The sequence below is a fragment of the Ornithorhynchus anatinus genome, chromosome X3 (genome assembly GCF_004115215.2).
Source record: "Ornithorhynchus anatinus isolate Pmale09 chromosome X3, mOrnAna1.pri.v4, whole genome shotgun sequence".
Taxonomy (NCBI): domain Eukaryota; kingdom Metazoa; phylum Chordata; class Mammalia; order Monotremata; family Ornithorhynchidae; genus Ornithorhynchus; species Ornithorhynchus anatinus.
The window spans coordinates 2,639,981-2,654,546 of NC_041751.1; the positions used below are offsets into that span (position 1 = coordinate 2,639,981).

At 48.1% G+C, this 14,566-nt stretch overlaps 1 protein-coding gene across 3 annotated transcripts in view; it reads right to left on the reverse strand.

The window, feature by feature from the left end:
* Positions 1-820: 820 nt before the first annotated feature.
* SLC12A7 (solute carrier family 12 member 7) overlaps positions 821-14,566 on the reverse strand; it is a 97,373-nt gene continuing 83,627 nt past the window's right edge. For 2 of the 3 annotated variants that reach the window (XM_029053775.2, XM_007669899.3), the window contains exons 22-25: positions 9,750-9,925; positions 8,469-8,483; positions 5,211-5,344; positions 821-3,657 (exon numbers count right to left, since the gene is read on the reverse strand). In XM_029053775.2, coding sequence (XP_028909608.1) covers positions 3,566-3,657; positions 5,211-5,344; positions 8,469-8,483; positions 9,750-9,925 — 417 coding nt within the window. In that variant the 3' untranslated portion in view covers positions 821-3,565. The remainder of the gene's footprint in view (positions 3,658-5,210; positions 5,345-8,468; positions 8,484-9,749; positions 9,926-14,566) is intronic. The other variant, XM_039910601.1, reaches the window with a different exon arrangement.

Below are 14,566 nucleotides of genomic sequence, written 5' to 3' on the forward strand. Positions count from 1 at the left end.
CACTTCTCTGTGCCTCGGTGATCTCATCTGTAAAATGGGGATTAAAACTGTAAGTCCGATGTGGTACAGAGACTGCATCCTGTCCAATTTGCTTATATTTCCCCCTCCGACGCTCAGTACAGTGCCTGGCACAAAGTCGGTGCTTAACAAATATCACAATTATTATTATTATTCCCCCTTAGATTGTGAGTCCCATGTGGGACTCTTGAATCTACCCCAGAGTTTAACCCAATGCTTGTCATGTAATTAAGCCTTTAACAAATACCACAATTATTATTGTTTTTATTATTAAAAATGTTGAAAGAACCCGAGTCACTTTGAATTTGGGGTCCGTTCATTTCTTACAACAAAATGGTTTCTGTTATAAATTCGATCGATTCACTTTGACAGTTACAGGTACACCAATAGCTTGAAATTCCTAACTACGAATAGACAGCCTAAAATCTTCCTAAAACTCTGCCAGCAAGATCCTCAAATGAATGCCCAGAGCTTTTGTGGGGAGTGCATGGTGGGCAATAATAATAATAATAATGATAATGATGGTACTTGTTAAGCACTTACTATGTGCAAGGCAAGAACTGAAACCACAGTGGAGAGGAGAAGACAGCAGGAGAAGTAAATACAAACCCAGACTTGTCTTCTCTCCCAAACAGCAATTACCATAACACACTTGACTGGCTTGGGGTCGTTGATCAATTCTCCGTTTTGGCTGTAGAGATCTGAGCTGAATCATCTCTCAAAAAGTGTAGAATGAAGCGAGATGAGGAAACAAAAATGAAATGCGCATCCAAAATTCAGACGCAGATACGTAACCGCGGAGTTCGGACAGATTTCATCATTTTATTTTTCTAACAACAAAATCATACAAAGGACGAGAAAACATGAAAAGCAAACCCGAAATCAATTCTAAACGGCTGCGTTTACCGGTTACAAAAACGTCTATCGTGTAGAAAAGGATACAGCTGTTCTGAAAGTGTGCAAAAATACCGCCGGTCACCTAAAGACAGAAACTCTGGACTTATCTATGCTTGAGGGGTACTGGAATTTAAGCCACAGTGCTGGTGCCATTTTCTTTGTCACGACGCTAGCGTCGTTTACTGATCTTCTTGGATTTCTTGGTAACGTGGATTCCGCTGATGCACCTGAGGGGTTTCTATTTCCTAAGCTAAGTCACAAGAGAGATGAACAAAACAGAAAGCTCCTGACTAGGTAACAGGACGCCCTATTTTGATGTGTGCCTGCCTCTCTCTCTGCCAGAAAGAACAGAAACCTCCCCATTTGGGGGTGGCAAGGGCACACAACACGCAGATACACACACATACACACACACACACGTCTGAGATTGAGGTGCTGGAGTGAAAAGAGAGCTCAGCAATTTGGCAACGTTTCCCCGGACCCCAGGGTTCCACTTCCAGGGCAGTGTTCGAACTTTCGCTTTTCAATCGGGCCGGACTATCTCTACCTCTGCAGCGGGGTTTCCGCCCCAAGGAGGAGGGCAAGCCGGTAAGAGGCGGGCAGAGGACCTGGACAGATGGGCTGTACCCTCAGAGGGCGGAGGAGAGAATGCGCCAATCCTGGGCTGCCTCATCAACTCCATCAAGAGGGCCAGGATGGCCCAGCGACTTCTGAACTAAGCGGGGACACGCACGAGTCTCGTGGTCTTCCTTGAGGCAGTCAACTTGGAGGGAGTCGACAAAGCAAGAAATCTGCAATCTCGGGGAATTTCCAAGGGGCCGAGTATCGCCTGTTGCTTTCGTAATCTTCTGCTAACCAGATCTGCAACCAGATCTCACCCGAGGTGTACGAAGGAACGAAGAAGGCGGGGACCAGGCAGGCCACGGGTGTGGAGCATGCCAAAAAACCGAGGCCCTCAGCCAACGTAGTGTGGAATGAGGGTGTCACGGTCTAAGGGTAAAGTGCAAAACCAAGCATCCGGATGGTAAGTGACCAGTCTGCCTAGGCCAAAGGAGATGGGGTAAACTGCCGCCGCTCCTCCTTATACTCTATTTCCAATGCTGCCGGCTGAGTTGGGGCACGGGGTGCCTATGGAAACGATGTGAGTCGGGGGTAGGGTAGATGAGGCTGAGCATCACCCTCCCTCCCCCAAACCTTTCCCCTAGAGAATACCCAGATGAACTGGGATTTTCCTAAGCTTTTGTTTCGCTAGGAGAGCCGACGAAGGGCTTAGGGACAGGCCCTCCCGGATAGTTTGGCTCTGTTCCTGTACTGGGCAAAGCGCATCCTTAGGTCTGACGTCTGAAATCCGTCCGTTGAAATGCACTCTGAACATTCTGAGAATGCCGGCATGCTTAGAGCCTTGACAGATGACGGTTTTCCCATTTGGGATATCAAAACCTTCTTTTCATTTATCCTACACATTGCACTTCGGGCTGAAGCGTTTCTCTTCCCAAGCCGGTAACTCCCTCGGATATTTACTGCCGAGGGATGTTTCCAGGAGGTCAGTCGGAACCGGGCAGTGTCCGAGACTATTAAAAGAGTGTGGCTTTTTTCTAGACTCGAAAGAAGAATTAGAAAATGGCCGCCGTCACGGCCAAGGTTAATGCACAGAGGTGTTCGTAGCGATACCGGTCGTGAACCGTTGAAAGAGTCCAGTACGAAACAGTATGACAAAACTGCTGAGTTTAGGGTGGGTCACTAGCTCTGGAAACCTGGTGGATTATGGGATCATAAACTGATCGCTGGGCACTAAATTCAAACTCGCTGCCAAATAGCCTGTCTTCTGTCCTCAGGGGAAATGAAAAAACCTGGATCCCCAAGGAGGGTTCTCTCCCAGAAGTAAGCCTCAGAAGAACACATTTCGGTACAATGATTGACTTATATTCCGCAAGCCAGGCTTTGTAAAGACTGCCCCATCCCTCGTTCGGCCCGAGGGTTTGGAGGATGAGAAGTCTTTGGAGGCCTGTACCCCTGGGACAGAGACGCCAAGGCTCCAGAAAAGGCGCATTTAGCGAAACGTGGGAATGGGGAGTTGCCCAGATGCCGAGGGGGAAACATGACGGGCGACCTTTCACCTTTTCCGAAATCGAACCCCTAGCAGTGGGGCGGAGGCTTGGCACTCCGTGACTGTATGGATCGAGAGAGCGGTGATTCCCCAAGGGAATTATTCCTTGCACATTCCCTTCCGGACCATAAAGGACTGTGTTCAGGGGTACCTACCAGACTTAACCACTAACCAAGCACTAAAAAATACAAACTTTGTAAAGAGACGTCACCCTGTTTCCCCCTTTCCCCACATTTCATTCGAGAAAGAACTCTCCTAAGAGTGTCCAGTGGAAATTTCACGGGGACAACCGTCTTCCGATCACAAACCACTGTCCCGCCTTCCGTCGGCAGTGCAGGCCCCGAACGGTTCTCCGGGAGAGACTGGTTAGGTTCCCTCGGCCCAAAATCCCAAATCGCTTCTTCCGTTAAAAACGCCGCACCCATGGGGATGCGGTGCTCGAGCTGGTGTGTCGTTTCAAGTACGCAGGAATTTCCACTGTCCACACGTCCACCCGTGGGGAGGGGAGGGTGCAGTGTCGAGACCACCAGGCTCACGGAACCCTTAGGAGTAGATCGTGATGACTTCGCGTCCACCCCCACGCACCAGCAGCACCCGGTTCAGCCTGTCTGTCAAAACCTCCAGGAATTCCATGTCTGGGGGCGACCGCGTTAAGGCTTCAAGCTTGTGGGAAAGGGAAGCAGAAGTCCCCTCTAGAATATAAGCTTGTTCAGGGCAGGGAACGTGTCTGTTTATTGTTAATAATAAAAATAGTTAATTCAGACCCCTCATTTTGGATGCATCTCCCTCCTCCCCTTACAAGTTGCTATTTCCGAACTGGTAGGAATTTCCTAACTTTCCCCACAGAACTGAGGTTCCTTCCCCCTACTGTACTCTTTCCCCAAGTTGGAGCTGCATATGTACAGACCTCTTCTTCTTCTTCTAATTTTTGTTAGTATTATTATTATTATTGTATTTGTTAAGCATTTACTATGTGTCAAGCACCGTTCTAAGCCCTGGGGTAGATACAAATTAATCAGGATGGACACTGTCCCTATTCCACAAGGGGCTCACCGTCTAAGCAGGAGAAAATAGGATTTAATCCCCATTTTACATAAGGAAACTGAGGCACAGGGGTTGAGTGACTTATCCAAAAGAACACAGCAATCCAACGGCAGAGCCGGGATTAGAACCCAGTCTCCTAGACCGGGGTTCTTTCCACTAGATCGTGCGGCTTCTTCTTGTCCTCTAGACTGGAAGCTCATTATGGGCAGGGAAGGTGTCCACTACTTCTGTTGCATCGCAGGCTCCCAAGTGCTTAATAAGAGTTCTCTGTACATAGAAAGCACTCGATAAATATCACCGATTGACCGACTGATTTGCTTCACTTTCTGCCCTCACTTTCCCTTCATTTTTGAGCGCTCCCTGTATTCCCCTTCCTAGAGTTAACACTGGTTTCCACTGTGGGGTGAGGCTGAGGAAGGAAAAAGGGGGTTCCAGCCTGGTGTCCCCCTGTAGCGGAGGGAGGAGACGGAGTGAATCCACTGGGTCTGGAGGCTGGGGAATCTGCCAAGAACCAAAGTCCCAGCCTGGCCCGGGTTAGCGCTCAACTGTATATATTTTCGTTACCCTATTTATTTTGTTAATGAATTGTACATCGCCTCGATTCTATTTAGTTGCCATTGTTTTTACGAGATGTTCTTCCCCTTGACTTTGTTTATTGCCATTGTTCTCGTCTGTCCGTCTCCCCCGATTAGACTGTAAGCCCGTCAAACGGCAGGGACTGTCTCTATCTGTTGCCGACTTGTTCATCCCAAGCGCTTAGTACAGTGCTCTGCACATAGTAAGCGCTCAATAAATACTATTGAATGAATGAGGTGGGAGGGAAAGGCAGTGAGTTATGATGGCTCCCAGTTGCGTAGTTTTATTCAGTGCTATGTGGAATTTCGCAGAATCCTCCTGGGCAGCAAGGCCACCATTTAGGAGATGTGGTTTCTCCCTCTAGACTGTCAGCCCATTCGGGGCAGGGAATGTGTCTGCTGATTCTGTTGCATTGCACTCTCCCTGTCGCTTAGTACAGTGCTCTGCACATAGCATTCAATAAAGACCACGGAGGGATGCTGTTCTAATAACCAATGAAGCAGGAGGAGAAGCAGACAACCTTACCAGGGGCCACGCAGCCCGGCAGGAAAATATTCAGAAAGGATACAGTTTTCATCTCCTTGTCGATTTTTCGGGGGACCTGGCATGTTCAACAAGACCAGCTGAGCGTCCTGCGATTTATTGAGCACAACATCGTTGAGCTTGACCGCTGTATGCATCCTCCTCACGTTGGACTGGTTTCTAGTTCACAGACAAAACGCACCGATCGGGACTCTCAGCCAGAAACGATCACACCACTGGATGATTATACTTAACCCATGCATCCTACACGTCTTTTACTTTTCATGCTTATGTGAGCAAAGAATCGAGACGTTCACGCATCACTTGAATCGCGCAGGAGGGTTCAAGTAGAAAATGGTATGAAGACAATAGGGTGAAAACTGGCTTTTAAAATGGCCCTCGTGGACAACTTCAGTTTAGTGTGGGATGTTCTCGAATTTCACTGTCAGTGAGGGGATTATCCGTGGTTCTACTCGAGCGTCGGGTTTTTTGAGGAGACTTTTCAGCCCTTGTTTGGCCCAAAGGAACAATCACCCTCTTTCACTCGCTCTCATCCTTCCAGGACTCAAGAAGTCTAAAGATCTCCCGGGCCAGATGTTGCCGGGGGAGAAATCTGATGGCTTCCCTGAGAAGTAAAATAAGTTGATGACCATCAGGGTGTTAATAACTGATCAGAGATCGACTGGCTGGCTAATTTGCAAGTCCTTTTTTTAATGGTACTTGTTAAGCGCTTACTATGGGATAGGCACTGTATTAAAGCGTTGAGGTAGAAATCAGATAATCGAGTCCTTATCCCACATAGGGCTAAGAGTCTCAACCCCCATCTGACGGATGAGCTAACCGAGGCACAGAAAAGTGAAGTGACTTGCCCAAGGTCACACAGCAGATGAGTGGCGGAGTCGAGATTAAAATCTCTGACTTCCAAGCCGGTGCTCTTTCCCCTAGGCCACGCTGCTTCTCTTGATCTCATCATTATTGATCTGCCCAGTTGTTAGAAGCTTCTCACTGCTTGTCCCACTTCACGGCCTAGACAAATCCGACAGGCATCTCTAACTCATTTGTTCCGTCCCTAGGTCCTAAAGCACACACAAGTGACACGACACCCCTACAGAACAGTATATTAGCTCTACAAGCTGTAGGACAGTCGACTACTTCATTGTTGGTTGAAGGAAAAAATTCATTTGGAAAGCTTGGGAGCAGTATGAAAGCCACACACAAGCAAGGACTTAGGTTTGCATGCTTCCTTGTTGCATTAGTTTCATTTAAAAAAACAACCACAAAAAACGACATAAGAAAGGAAGAAATCCAGAAGTAATCCTTAATGGACAGGCTAGGCAAAGTGAGACTGATCTACTGACTATAGAATTCAAGATGCCCAATTTCCAAGTAGTATCACAAGTTTCCTCAATATGGTTGCGTTGCTTTTTTTTGTATCTTGCAAGAGTTAAATCAGTGCCAAATTCATGACACGTGCCTCATACTAAATCGATAACCTAACAATCATTTTTCACCACAGAGCATAAAGGGAACGGACAGGCTCATCTGCCATCAGCTCCGAGTCTGGCTCAAGAACCTCCAACCCCTACTTTTTATAGTTTAAAAAGACTATAAACAAGGCCTAAAAGTGAGCCTCTCATCACCACACCCATGGAGAAACCATAAGCTCAGTCTAAGGGGAGGTCGGAGGGCTTTTAAGCAGGTGCCCGGGTCTAGGACCCAATTTCCAAAGTATTCTGGGATTTCCAGGGTTTACCGATGACTTCTCCAAAGTCCGGTCCTTCCTCAAAGCTCAACGGTTTGAGGCTCGGATGCCTGCCTTGGCTCCGTTATATCTGCTTTAATGTTCAGACGGCCCCTGCCGAGCTGAATTCTCCCACGGTTCGAATAGGTAGCGGGAGGGACAAAGGTACCTTGAACATGGTGGAAAGGGGGGCTATTTTTCTTTACCCTTTCCCTGCCCAGGCAAGCAAGGAATTGAAAGCACTGGCCATTCAACAAAGGGGAGAATCCCTCTCGTGGATCTGTTCTGTCCTCCTGTCCCTCCTAAGCTGAGTTGATCAGAACTGCATGCCATCGTCCAAGTGCAGCTGCCTTACGGTTTGATAGCGGGACTGAACTACGCCTGTTTTCTCAGTCCTTCCTGGCGTCGCCAAGCACCCACTGACTTTTTGCCCGCTGATTTTCAAGAACAGCCAACTATGACTCTGAGATCTCTTTCCTGAGCCTTGGCTCGGGGCTCCTCATTACAGCCCCAGTGTATTCAGACAGGCTCCGGTCAGTCAATCGATGGAATCTGTTGAGTGCTTACTGTGTGCGGAGCATTGTACTAAGTGCTTGGGAGAGTACAGTACAACAGAGTTGTCAGAAATGTTCCCCGCCCGCACTGAGTTTACAGTCAAGGGGCTAGTTAAGCGACACCCCTGGGCTCAATCTCATCTATCTCATCTCCGACTTCTTGCCCATATCCTGTCTCTGGTCTGAAACTCTCTCCCCCTTCATATGTGACAGACTATCACTTTCCCCACCCTTAAAGCCTTATCCAAGGCATATCTCCTCCAAGAGGCCTTCCCTGATTAAACTCCTTTTTCCTCTTCTTCCACTGCCTTGTGGGTCACCCTTGCACTTGGATTTGAACGCTTAATTCAACCCGGCCTCAGCCTCGCAGCACTAACGTACATCTCCACAATTTATTTGTATTAATGTCTGTCTCACCTTCTAGACTCTCAGCTCTTCGTGGGCAGGGACTAATGTCCACCAACTCTGTTATACTGCACTCTTTCAAGTGCTTAGTAGAGTGCTCTTCACTCAGTAAGCGCTCAGTAAGTACAATGATTGAAAGAGGCTCCAGAAAGGAGACAAATCTGAGGAAACCAAATTGCTCCCGTTTAATAACCAGAAGACTTAAAGCTATCAACCCCTAAATATCTGAAACGAAGATTTTATCAAAAGACCTTGAAAAAACCAACATCCGCACAGACTACATGTACAACGCTACAGGATACCTAGCTTGGGGACCAAATTTTGTGGACAATTTTACAATTTCCCCTAGGCCAGAGTGACCATTAGGTAGGCGATGAATTTATATATGCATATTGTGTATCGTTGCAGGGGAAAACACAGGAGTTATAGGAAGGTAAAGCCAGGGACTGCAAGAGATGTTATGATGATGACATTCACATGCTGCAGTACATGAGCAATATGCATACTGTAATTCATGGAAAGCGAGGATGTTTGTCAAGGAGGCATGCGATGGCAAAACACTAAAGTCTCGGGAGCAACCTAAATGAAATCAAATTTGACTTACAGATTTCCCCATTCTCTACATGGAAAAGAAACAGATATTTTGTAAATACATTGCGTTAGGAAGAAAGACGGACAACTGGAACATATTGAAACTATCCACTTTCCCCAAGCCTCTGCATTTTCATAAAGGGAAAGCCTAAATCTACCTTGCTTGGCATCCTGTACTTCCCACACCTCTTTCATCTGTCCTCACCCCATCTGTGAGAGGGAGGGAAGGCCCGGAATTGTTACCTCATGCGGCAGAAGAGGAAACTGAAAGCCAAAGAGGGTAGGTTGCCCAGTGGGAACGAGAATTGGCGTCCCCCAGCATCCACCACTGGTCTTTCCCATGGTACTATGTGGCCTTACCCACTAGGGAAATAAAGACACAAAGCTCCTTCTTCAGAGGAAACCACCGGCTAATCAGGTAACGTCTCTCGGGCTGCTATGGGTCCCCATTAATCAATGGGGACCGATGGGGGGACTTAACCCAGTCATGGGGAGAGCGGGCTTCCTGCCCAGAAGAATACTCCCCTCGCAGTGGACGTCCAGCTTAGGTTTTGAGCAGGCTGCCTCAGTGTACTTCAACCCGTACCACCCCCATGGAAACCCAACCCACATCTGTCCTCACCCGTGTCCTAGCTTCACAAGCGGGTCAAAAGCCAACTACCCATTCCGGGAAAAGACAACGTAACCCACTGGGCACAGTGGTACGCTACAGAGAATCCCAGTGCAACTGTGGGCAAAAGAACCAGTTATTCCTTTTCTGCTTGTGAAGCTGTTGACATGGAATTGGGGGGGGGGGGCAGGGAGGTTGTGCTTTAAAAAGGCCATTGACCACAGGGGGGAAGGCTATTAGCTTTCTTTCAAGGGATGGCCAGGACTCCAGCTTAGAATAGTTGGAGTCATATGGAGGAAAGAAGAGCAGTTTTTAGGTGACCTGTTGGGTTCATTTATGAGTCTATTTCTCAGTCTCTAGACCGTAAGCTGTTGTAAGCAGGGAATGTCTTTATTGCTGCATTATTCTCTTGTGCACTTAGTACACAGTAAGCGCCCAGTAAATATGACTGCCGGCTGACGGTCCAGAAACCGTTCGAGGTTGCTTTCCCAAAGCTCACCCCCTTGTCTCTGAAGGATTCCCAAATGGCTCCAAGATGAGAAGCTCAACATTTTCACCCACCCCCAAAAGGCTCCAGGCTATGCTATGTATGGATCGGTCCCCCGCCCCACCCACCTCCAGACTTCCACTAATTACAGCAGCACTTCAGAGACGAAGAAGGCCAAGGGCAAAGTCAGTACTCACGGCTTCATGTTGAAGATCTCTCGGTAATTGGTCTCTTTATTTTTGTGCTTTTCGGCGATCAGTTTCTCCTTGGTCCAGGTCATCTGCACTCTGTCCGACGCGGAGGAGGCGGCCGCCTTCGATTTGGCAACGGCTGCCGAATGAGCCGCGGTGTTTCTGTCGTGGATTAACTGGGCCTGGAGAATAGAACCGGTGATGCCGGCGGAGGAGGGAATGGAGAGGGGGTGGAAGGAGAATCACTTTTGGAAACCTCAGGGGCAGCTGCTCTACCACCAGTTTACAGCACGAGGGTGGCGTGGAGACCCAAGGCGGCACAAAAGACGTTTGTTTGCAGGAGGGAAGGATCTGCTCTCCAGCACACAAACACACACAACAGGCTCAATGGCAAATATGCTCCTCTACCCCCTGGGACCTCTCTAACTGATCGGTGTCGTTCTTCCGCGAGCCGGCCGTTGAGCGTTCTGGCTCTTGTGGCCACGTATTAGCAGGCCACAGAATCACGGACCCGGAAGCAGGGAGAGAAACTAGCGAGGCCCCAGGCCCGACCCTTGAGAAGTTGCCTAAAGAGGGCAGGTCTCCGTCTGGAGGAGGGCAGTGGTGGCTTCCGAGTTGGCATCTGGGAATCTCCAGGGCAGACAGGACCAAGGCAGGAACAGCGGGTTTCCGAAAACCCTCTCCTCATCCATTCCCCAGCTGGCTGGGGCTACCGAATGTTAACCCTGAAGGTCAAGCGAGGATGACTTCAATGCCAAGGAATTCCCCTCTGGACCGTAAGCTCATGGTGGCCAAGGACTGTGTCTATTTATTATTCTATTGCCCTCTCCCAAGTGCTTAGTACAGTGCTCTGTATGCAGTAAGTGCTCAATAAATATGACTGAACGAATGAATCAAAGGGATGCCAGGTCGAATTCAAGGGAAGGTTCTGTTCTTCCTCTCAGCCTGGATACCTCGTTTTGATCCCCATTCACTTTCTGGCCACGGAGCAAGCCACTCGGTCTTTCTAGGCCTCAATTTCCCCCTCTGCAAAATCGGGGATGTAATTGGGAATCCAGCTGAGTGTAGTTGGAGGAGTCATATATTTTATTTTACTTCTAAATGGCATTTTTTAAGGGCTTACTATATACCAGGAACTGTTCTAAGCCCTGAGGTATATATGAGGTAATCAGGTTGGACATAGTCCCTTGTCTTGCAAAGGGTTCTCAGGCTTAATCACCATTTTACAGATGAAGGAACTTAGGCACAGAAAGGTGAATGACTTGCACAAGGTCACACAGCAGATAAGTGGCTGAGCCGGCATTAGAACCCAGGTCCTTCTGACTCCCAGGCCCGGGCTCTATCCACTAGGCCACGCTGCTTCTCAGCTTTATGAGAAGGGGGAGATAGTTTAAGATGTTGACGATGTTTAATGATGGGGCAGATCCTCAATGACTTAATCCTGATTTCCACTCGGAACTGCCTAAATGGGTTAGGAGTCTGACCAGAGATTGTCAGCTGTTGAGCTACCTTCTCCCAGAGAGACTGAAACCAGAACCACTGGTTAAGTGGCTTTCATTGTCCCCACCCTCAGTACGGTGTCAGCACACAGTGCTTCATGAATGCTAGTAGTAATAAAGACAATAGTGGAGTGATCTTGGGGCTGGAAATCTGGGCATCAAAAGGGTAAATGAGATCGTCACCCAGACAAAGCAGGAGTCAGAGAACAGTGACATTTGGCTCTGCTCATATCTGGCTCAAAGCTGTACCTTTAGAGAGAGGCCCCATTGTTTCTTTCTCTTTTCCTTCCCCTCAAAGCCAGAAACAGAAATGGGGCATGAGGCAAAGCAGTTGTGGCCTCCTCATTCTGTCAAATGGGATTCTTGAACTCCAACTTGTCAGTTTTCCAGCAGACCTGTGCCCCCAAGGGGGCTGGAATTCATTCAATAGTATTTATTGAGCGCTTACTATGTGCAGAGCACTGTACTAATCACTGGGAATGTACAATTTGGCAACAGATAGAAACAATCCCTGCCCGGTAACAGGCTCACGGTCAAATGGGGGAGACAGCAAAGCAAAACAGGACAAAACAAAACAAGGGGCAGGTGGGTTCACTCACCCAGGCCTCCCACCATCTTCACGAGGAGCCAGATTTAGCAGAGTGATTTTGCAGGCTTGGTTACAACCTATTTGACCTGCAGAGGGCCAACTCGATTCCCCACAATCTGGGGCACTTATTTCTACTCAAATTAAATGACAGTTTGATGCTGCTCTCATTTTCTCAAACTTTTGGGAGTAGGATAAGTAAGGTCCCACCCGCTCTCTTTGGGGTCTACATATCCAGACGATAACAAGGGTCTCCAAGAACCAGCAAGCACCCCCCCAAACGGCACCCGATAGGATGATTAGGAACATTTAAAGGTTCCAAGGCAAACGGCTAGTGGGAAATCCATTTCGGCTCGATCGCGACTTTATTCGGACACAATCTAGCTATTAATCGCCCCCCGCACAGGTCAAAACAAGGGAGGATATTGGAGCAGGAGGGAGCAGGGAAAAGGCTTGGAGGCATTACAACGCTACGTGTCTGATTTCATTTCGTGGCTTATAATGAAATCCACACCAGATAGTTCTATCTGCACTGGGAGAGGAACACATCAGGCGGCGGTGTGCCTGATGCTACATACAAGAGTTTGAAGGAACACTTAAAGTGCCAAAATTAGTCTTGAGAGTTGCACTGACCTGATGGTTCCACCTCATCTTCCTAGGTGTATTGAGAAGGCAAAACTGATGGCGGGGAGAAATTTGAGAGATTCCAATGTTCCTGACCCTCCCCTTGAAAATTAGCTTGGCAAGAAGAGGTCATCTTGAATGAGCTTCTTCACCACCTCAAACACCCGGCTCCACAGAGTATTATGTTATTGGAAAAACATCAAAGCCTTATTCCTTGTCATTTATTAAATTGGAGAATTCTTTCATGATGCGGTTCAGAAACCCTTAATACAAACCCTCTAAGCTCCTTGGAAGGAGAGTGCTGCTAACCAAAAAGCAAGTGTCCTACAAGAAGGCCCTCTATACTGGGTAAGATCATTATGGGCAGAGATATTATCCGCTCCCAAGCACTCAGTACAGTGCTCTGCACACAGCAAAGCGCTCAATAAATATGACTGATTGATTGAAGGAGGACCCGATTTCAGAATGAAATATAATCTGAATGGATTGGGAGATTTGTGCAAGACCCAAACAACATAGGGACCTCAAAAGTTGATTTCTGGCATTGATAGATTTTGAAAAATAACTGTGTCTGTTCGTGGCACACTTTTTCCACCCCAAAATTTCTCCTCTAAAATGAGAGGTCGATTCAGTGCCCTGGCAGATGGAGCCCTTCAAAGGCCAGGGATCGTGCCGATTTCCACTCATGTATTCTTTCCCAGCGCTTAGTACAGTGTTCCGCACACAGGAAAAGCTTAATAAATACCTTTACAACTACTTCTCTCCAAGAGGCTCAAGGAGAGAGGGCTGACGCTCCTCTGGCAAGACTCCTCTGTTGGATAAACCCCAGGGAAAAGAATGGAATGGAGTTGCTCCGGCTCGGAAGTCTCTAGAAGGAAGCGGGTGTCTTAACTATGGGTCAGTCGATCTTATGTAGGGAGCGCTTACTGTGTGCCGAGCACTATAATAAGCACTTGGGAGAGTCCAGCTGCTACTCTGCAGTGCTATTTGCTCTGTTTTACCCAGGGCTTTCAGATCCCAAGCTGACCCTACTGAGGCACTTTAAATGTGAGGACGGGCAGGTGACAAAATCCCAGACTACCTCTCGACCGTCCCTAGGCGACAGAGCCCCAGGTTCCGGACCGGGCGGCGGGGGGCTAGGGTGGGTTTTCCTTCTGATCGAGCCGTGAGACTCGTCTCTGATGCTCTGAATCGGGGTCATCCGAATCAGCGGGTACAACCGGCACCCAAAAAGAAAAGCACACGATCACGTTACTCTGGGACACCTGGCACGAGTGCGTTGACAGCAAAGACACACAAATGAGAGTGCGCGGTCCGCTGAACAGAACGGGGAGGTGGGGCAGCTGGTAAAGTGAGCTTGCCCGACTGGCTCGTTTTTTTCATGGTATTTGCTAAGCGCTTACTATGTACTAAGCGCTGGGGTAGATACGCGGCTAATCAGGTTGGACACAGACCCGTGTCCCACACGAGGCTTAATTCCAAGACACGACTTTCTCTGGCTGGGGGGCCTTTGACTATGAGCTCGTCATGGGCAGGGAACGCTTCCTCTAACTCTGTGGTATAGTACTCTCCCTAGCATTTAGTACAGTGCTCTCTGTACCACAATATGACATAGTGAGCACTTAATTCCTGGCTCTGCCTCTCGTCAGCTGTGTGACCGTGGGCAAGTCACTTCACTTCTCTGGGCCTCAGTTACCTCATCTGTAAAATGGGGATTAAGACTGTGAGCCCCACCTGGGACAACCTGATGACCCTGTATCTCTGTCAGTGCTTAGAACAGTGCTTGACACATAATAAGCGCTTAACAAATACCATCATTATTTCAGCGCTTAGAACAATGCTTGGCACATAGGAAGCGCTTAACAAATACCATTATTATTATTTATAAATACCATTGATTGATTTGGGAATTGGACCCATTCCCAACTTCCAGTGGGGAGGAGTGGATGGGAATTTAAATCTATTTCTCTTCCAAGGAAGAAAGAGAAAAATAAAACAAAGGAACCCTCCGTGATATTTTCTAGACTCCTCCCTTCATTCATTTGTATTTATTGTTCACTGTGTGCAGAGCACTGGACTAAGCCCTTGTGGCTCTGATGCCCGATGAAGCCTGG